This window comes from Populus trichocarpa, chromosome 1 (genome assembly GCF_000002775.5).
Source record: "Populus trichocarpa isolate Nisqually-1 chromosome 1, P.trichocarpa_v4.1, whole genome shotgun sequence".
NCBI classification, from domain to species: domain Eukaryota; kingdom Viridiplantae; phylum Streptophyta; class Magnoliopsida; order Malpighiales; family Salicaceae; genus Populus; species Populus trichocarpa.
Window position 1 is genome coordinate 16,495,064 of NC_037285.2, and position 8,240 is coordinate 16,503,303.

Sequence of the window (8,240 nt, forward strand, 5' to 3'; positions counted from 1 at the left end):
TGAATATTATAATAAACATCAAAGAAATTAGTAGGTTGTATAATTGCAAAAACAAATTTAAAATACATGCTTCTGTTAAAATCGAGGAAGAAATAAAATTTCATGCTTTACCAATGTAATTCATGCTAAAATTGAATCTAATGACATAAAAGTTACTTATGGGCTAAATTTTTAATTGAAACAGATTCAAATATATCGTATGACAAAATTATCAAATTATGCACTTAATTCATGATTGTGTGGGTATATATTATGAGAATAATTTAATATTCTATCCTAAACCTTACAATAAAACTATCAAATTATGTATTTAATTTATAATTCTTGTGGGTATATTCTACAAATAATTTGATATTTTATTCTAATCAATTATATAAATATAATGACAAATTTATGTGGGATAATATTTATTATATTTAGCATAATTAATTATAATTATAATTAATGTTTATAATTATTTATGTGATCCTAACATAGCATAATATATAATTTTATTTAATTAAAGATGTTGTGGCTAATCCCTAATTATTTAAAATTATTCATATCACTAGACATTAAGTTAAGACATAATTTTATATAACATAAAATAACATGCTAATTTATTTTTACTTTTTCCTAATTTATAAAGGAAACACCAAAGAAAACAAAATAAAGCCATGGAAATAAACCACGTGAAAAAATCAAAGTGATAGCCACAAACATTGAATGATTAGAAATAAGTTATTCTAATGATTTATAATTATACAAAGCATAAAAACAATGGCACCAATAGTTTTCAATTTATTCCTACGCTACTGGCTGATGACAATTATTTCCTTTGCTACTAGGCATCATATTTATGAAAATTATTGAAACTCATTCCACCATAAACTAAACTTTCAATCAATAAATAAACTCAAGTTAATCATTAATTCAGTTTGGAAACTAAGGTTGTTCCTAAAATTTTCATGGCAGATAAAACATTGTGGAATAAAGAAAAATTGACCATTAAATTTTTTTATGACAAATATAAATAAGCAAATTAATTAATTTATTTGAGCAAAAAAATTCTTGGACAGATATATCAATATAGATATCAAGGAAAAGGTATTATAATAGGCTTTGATATTAACTGTTAGATTTGATAGATCTAAACATGTTTATAAAATAATTTACATTTAGATCTAATGTGGAAAAATAAATAAATCAAAATATATCTTTCGTCAATAATAAAAAAACACTAATTAATTTTTATTTTTATTTTTAAAGATTTTAGTACTTCCAAGCTCATACACTCAAATTTAATAGTGTATATAGAAGGTAAAATCTTATATTTCAGTGCATAAGCTTAGAGACTAAAAGCTTGTATGTATATAACACGAGTCTCATTAAATTAATTTTTATTGATATAACTTCGACACCATTAGTTTAGAAAATATTAATATGAGAGTTAATTTATTAGAATAAACTAAAGTTCTAATGGAAAAATTGAATCCACATTAATATAGAGATTAGTAAAATGTAACTTTTAACATAATGTTTCTAAATAATCTGGTAAGCCTTCATAACCTACTATAATTATAGCTTCGCTAATCAGGCAGACCTTTGTTATTACTACAAGCTGATTTATTCTTTTTTTTTTTTGTTAGGGTTTAGCTGATTGTTATTTTTTTATTTGATGTAGAGTGATTGTTAATTTCAATAATCTCCTGATATTTCTTAATTTTCAACAATATGAAAGCTAAGAGAATAGCTTTATAAGCTATTAACCCCAGTGGTCTGTCTCTGTAATCTGACCGTTAATTTCATCTATGCTCATAGCTTTATCGTTGTTTATGAACAGCATAATTCAATGAAAGATTTTGAGCATCATTCAGAGAGTGAAGAAAACCTTACAAACAGGCCTGGCAACCCAATTAGCAAACCCATTCATCTATGCTCTTTGTCTGCTTGTTTTTTGTGTTTTAAAAATATTTTTTTTTAAAAATAATTTTTTAATTTTTTTTAAATTAATATTTTTATATCATTTTAATGTGCTGATGTTAAAAATAATTTTTAAAATATAAAAAAAATTATTTTAATATATTTTCAAATAAAATATATTTTTTTTAAAGAAAAACAACGCCTACCAATCAGAGATAATCCTTTTCATGCGGAAATCCGTGGCATCAGCAACAGAAAGATAACAGCTAGCATGCAAAAAAAAAGGTTATAATCCATTACAATCTGTCAGACCTGACAAGAAAAAGTACTCCTTTGGGAACTTCAATATCTCAATTTTTCAAACCATGTCTTTTATGTAATAGTAGGCGCCAAGTTGGACACTACTTTTGACCTCCAGAAATATAATAGATAAATATGAGTCTGAAATTGAGCTTGCATTGCTCTAAAAGTCAATCAATACAATACGAAATACATTTTATCAACGTAGGAAGAGAGAAAAAAAAGATTTTTCTAGTGTTTGTGTGTGTTTTGCGTTCCCACCACCATCTTAGTTCTTCAAAACCAATGTAAAATGAAATGAAGAATTCCGTCCATTAATGAGCTTTTTCTAAGAATCTTTTTGCGTTTAATATCATGCACTGTCAGGGTAAATGTATCAGGATAATGTTGTAAACACCGTGCAGAACATAGAAGCTTTAGCTTAGCAGAAGTTAATGGTTCGGTTGCAAGATGCTAACTATTGCAAGCACAGATAGGCATTAGCCTGCCATTCCATTCATTGACAGCTCAATGATAGGGAGAACGCAAATTTAAGAGTGGATATTTCGCTACTTTTTTTTTTTTCTCTTTTGCAGTAGATTGCATTACACTGACAACACGCAAATAGCTCCTTTCAAGCACAATTACTCTGAATGCACAAGGTAGATTCCAATGCAAGAACAACCAGCAAGGACAGCTAACAAATATATATATGGACTTGAACTCTCCTCCCTAGTGCACTGCAAATTCTACTACATCAAATTTCAGGCTAAAGCCACCAAGACGGAGCTTCACTGATACATATTTACTTCCAATTCCTTTTAACATCACAAAGGAGTACAAGATCTGAAATGAATAAAAACTCCCTTGTCATCCTTGATCTTAAAATACCAGGGTGATATGAACCAGCTTAAGATTTATACAAGGGACCAGCAGAGACAATTTTTTTCCAATTCTCAGTGAATTAATGAACAATTCAGCTGTTCGGTTTTTGTTTCATGAAAGTATGATGTGTTCATTCAGAGAGTAGTTCCTTGAAACTCATAGCATGAGGCTAGTGGTTTTCTATCATGTTTACCTCTTATTTCATGTGCATATCTCATCCGTCTTCCATTTCTAAGTCCCTAAATCACCAAATTCTACAACCCTTGCTCTGATAACAACCATCTACAGTCCTACATTTTCTCAGTATCCATTTTGTTTGTTGAGGCAAAAGAAGCCTGATACAATAATGTTTTGCCTATACATACCCTAACATAGTACCAAACTCCAAGAACCAGAATAAAAGTCTCAAGGATACTTATTGCCTTCAAAATGATTTCTTAGTTTTGGACAATAAATCTGATAAGGCAAACAGCATGTTCGACGAGCTTACATGGTACAGTTCCTAATGCAGAAGATATTGAACTCTTTATGAGACCCCACCGAGCTTCAGGAAATCAATACTTATTCTCAAATCCACAGTTTCAAAAGAATGGAGAGCCAACTTATTGTGCTTTATTGATTTTAAGGTTTTCCTTTTCCCTTTCTTTTCTTCTTTTGTCCTTTTTTTTTTATCCTATCAAGGTTGTTCCAATCATTTAACAACATAGTAGTAAATTCTTGAAAACATTCATTAGAGAGCATAAAAAATGAATATAAGTTAGTATTCAAGCTATCAATGAATACATACCAACATGTATGTCAGGTGTAGCAGCAGCAGTGGCATAAAAAAGATGACAGTGACAGGCTGGTAGTCCACAGCTATTGCATCAAAGACAGTCTGTCTAATGCAATTCGGAGTTCGAACCCCTCCATGAACAATTTTAAGGGATCACGAACTGTTATCATGCAGAAATCACTCGAATCTCATGTACTCAACAATCATCGTTAAAATACACTAGTAAGATGGTTCATGAGTCCCGAAATTTGCATTTACCGGAAATTACTAAACTCTTAATTCCCTCGGTACGAAGCAATGAATGGAGATGAGTAGCGACGAATGCACTTAAACAAGTCTTCACCAGCTTATAATCCCCTTCTTTGATTACAAGGCCATCAGCCAGCTCCGCTCCCACACTTCCCTTAGAGGTGGGACCCACATTTCCAGAAGAGTACAGATGCCGGTGAAAAACTTCAACATCTCGCCCTTGTGGATCATGTTCACGAAGAACCTGGTGCAACAAAGCCCAAATATGCTCAAGCTCACTGCTTAGTTACAGTCTAGAAAAGCATTATGAACGCATAATGAAATGGATACAGAAACCTCTCAAAATAGAAAAAAAAAAAAAAAACTCCTTTAAATCCAACAAAAACATTTATTCGGCTCGAGCTTGATATCCTAAGCCCAAAATACAATAAAGGGGTTAAGGAGTTTGGGTTTGGGCATGATAGCTCGCGCCTAACACCCAAGGAGCCTGGGTTCGGGCTACTGCCGTGGGCTCGGGCTTCTACACTCAAGCCCAACATGTTCGGGATCGAGAACGCGGCCCGAGCCCAACGTGCTCGGGATCAAGAGTACACCCCGAGTCTAAAATGTTTAAGTCTAGGTAGTGTGCTTCGACCTATTTTTCATCTCTAATGGGTCCGAGCTCAACATTCACCAGAGATTTTTTCGAGATCCCACGCAGGTTCCTCGATATTTTACACTCTAGTCCTTCCTCTTCACAAAAATAGATAAGATTCATGGGCTACCAATCCTTCAAGTCAAAGGTTCACAATCTTTTTATTTTCTACTGCATATATATTTTTAGAGTATCTCTCTCTAGAATATTATTGTACCTTTTTTCTTTATAAAGTTCTTGACTTTACCATTGGAGAGTCCCCACGTCTATTAAAGGAGATCTTTTACAGCCACCAGGCACCTGACTTATCAGACATCACTTGCTATAGTTGCCAACCCTCTAGACTTTTCATATTAAATCACTAGATACCTTAACTATGGAGAATAAATCAGATTTCTTGAACTAAAAGATCAATCAATTATTCAATTTATCAGCCTTATTCCTAAACATCTTGGATTTTAGGACTCATTAATTGACATCGTATATGGGAAACTGATAAAAAAACACCATCAGTTTCTAAAACTTGTTTTTGACATTTTCAGACCATTCCATGGTACACAACCAAGACACATCTAGGTCAGGATACATGACAAATCTACATGTTATCACGAACACTTCTACCCAGGTAGATCTTTAACAACTCACCAATCAAGTGCAACATCTCACTCAGATCATTTTGGCAACCCAAGGTCAAAATTAGACCTTGCCAGTCTATCATATCTTGACACCCTCGGCAACATACAATGCCTCAACACCACCACCACCGGCTGCACTAGGTGCTCATAGATGATTACACTACTGAAAGGAGACTAAACATAATAACAATCCTAGGAGTCCCTTAATGGGTTGTTTGCGCAATTACGATACTCATGTTTAGAACCGATATTCCGAACGTCCTCCCCCTAGCTACCGTAAGATTGACACCAGTTACTGTAACCATCATTCCATGTCAAACTCTTAGGGCTCCCACGAGGGTAATAGATAAAGGACTAAAAAAAGATCTATACATGAGCATACTCAGAAGAATGACCACAACCCCCATCAATGAAGGATTTCTCCCTTGTCTAAACGAGTATTGAACAATGGACTCCCTAAGAACTACATTTCCATAAAAATAAGTCAAGAAAATTATGATGGCTTGGCTAACCTAAGAGAGCATGTATAGAAAATACACGATAGCTCAGAGTTGGTCATCCAATATAGTGACTAAATGTGCAAAATCATCCTTACAATCTTCTAAGGGTCTGTGTATGCATTGTATAATAATTTGAAGCCAAATTCCATTGATGGGTTCAATAACCTATGTGTTAAACTGGTGGCATGCTTTAGCACCAACATACCCACTAAGAAAAGCTCCACGAAACTATTTAGTGTTACCCAACAAGAGATCGAGTCTACACAATCATAATTTAAAAGGTTCAATGGGAAGATGCATAAGATGGAAGAAATGCTTAAGCCAGTAGTTTTAGAGACCTTGATAAGAGGGGTAAGAGAACATGCCATATAGAGAAAACTTTATGCCTTACCAGAGACAAGTTTGCTCAAAGTGAAAAAAGTAATGAAAAATCATATACGAGTGAAAGAGGCTGATTTGCTACGACATAGAGCCCTTCCTTATTATATGGACAACCAAGAATCTTCCAAGTGAAATCATTCTCCTAGTAGAAATAAAAGCTCAAGGAAGAACCATGAGGGATTAACCCATGGTGATTTAGTGTATCATAAGGATCACTCATTTGAAGTTATCAGGGTAGTCAAAACAAACACTTTGGCACCACCTCCAAGACATGTTACTCCTAAAAACCTTTCTTGTACCTATCACTCAGATCATTTTAGGATGAATAATCCTAAATAGAAATATAAGTTTATTTTTGAAATAAAAATAATGTATCTCTGACATACATTCCCTATCTATAGATCTCTAGTGAGGGCTTCCGGATACTTTCCAAGGTAGGGTTTGACTTGATCTCCCTAAAGGCCTCACCAATTCACCAAAGGTTAATCTGGGATCCATATTATCTAGGTAATGCCTAAAGGCCTTTCACTAATTCTTCAAGGGTTGATCCAGGATCCCATATCCTCCGAGTGATGCTTACGGGCCTCTTACCACTTCTCTGGGGGTTGATCCGGGATCCTCTTTTTTTTTTCAGGTGATGCCTAGGGGTCTCTCACTAATTCATCAGGGGTTACTCTGATATCCTTTATTCTCCAGGTGATACCGAGGGTCTTCTCACCAATTCATCAGGGGTTGATCCGGGATCCTCTATTTCTCCAGGTGATGCCCAGTGGCCTCTCAATAATTTACCAAGGGTTGATTTGGGATCCCTATTCTCCAGATGATTCTTAGGGGCTTCTCACCAATTCATCAGGTATATTGATCTAAGATCCTCATTCTCCAGGTGATGCCAAAAGGCCTCTCACCAATTCGTCAAGGGTTAATCTCAAATCCCCCACTTTCTATTGTAATATCATACTGATATATTCTTCAGGTCTCTAGGGGCCTCTCATTCATCAGGGGTTGATCTGCGATCTCATTTTTTCAAGTGATCCTTAGGGGCCTCTCACTAATTCACCAAGGGTTGATATGAGATCCCTATTCTCTAAGTATTGCCTAGGAGCCTTTTACTAATTCGTCAGGGGTTGATCTTGGATTTTCCACTTCTCTAATGCAGTCTCAAACTAGCACTACTATCAAGTGGGGGGCCCTCATTTCCCATGCCATCCTAAAGAGGTCATATATCTCACCACACCATTGACTATTCTTCAGTAAGTGGATTTTAAGCCCCTATACCATTACAAAGAAGGTTACAGACCTTTTAAGGGCTCCTAAACCCTTATGCCATCATCAAGGAGGCTACAGACCTCCCACTCTTTGTGAGACCTTTCTTCAATTAAGGGCTTTCATGCCTCGTGTCATCTAGAGAGGTTACATACCTCTCATACTATAGTGCAACCACTCTTCAAGAGATGAACTTAGTTTTCTTGGTGCAATAAAACCACCCTCTATGGATTTTCCCCTCTGCTCTTTAGAAAGTTTTATAAGTATGGGTATCACCAAGGGTCACCCTTCATAGGTTAACACCAACCTTTTTGGGTTCTCCTCACCCTTTTAAAATTTTTTCTAAGTATAGACTCACTCTTCATGAGTTTCCACCAGCCATTTAAAACTTTTTTTAAGCATGAAGTCATTTATATCTCACCTCACCCTTTTAATTTTTTTTTCTAAGTATGGGTTCCTTCATAGTTCCTCTTTATATACTTATAATGTTTTTTTCAAATATGTTGCACACCCTTACACAAAGGCTCTTTGGTTTATTACCCGGAGTTTGAACCCCTCTTCTCGTAAAACAAAAATTCAACGAACTCGTTATGGTAATCGAGTAATTTTACAAGTCTTTACGGATTAATACCATAAAGACTTGTGGAACTGCTAATTGATCCAAATAAAATGAACCTAAAAAAAACCCCAAAATGGACCAAAAATATTTCCCCAAAATAGACCTAACAAGAACACCC

At 34.6% G+C, this 8,240-nt stretch overlaps 1 protein-coding gene across 1 annotated transcript; it reads right to left on the reverse strand.

The window, feature by feature from the left end:
- Window positions 1–3,830: 3,830 nt before the first annotated feature.
- On the reverse strand, window positions 3,831–5,664 carry LOC18094771 (probable inactive nicotinamidase At3g16190). Its single transcript, XM_006369135.2, is given in 4 exon segments — window positions 3,831–3,893; window positions 3,896–3,972; window positions 4,100–4,334; window positions 5,635–5,664. Coding segments are annotated over 4 exon segments (405 nt in total).
- Window positions 5,665–8,240: the final 2,576 nt, after the last annotated feature.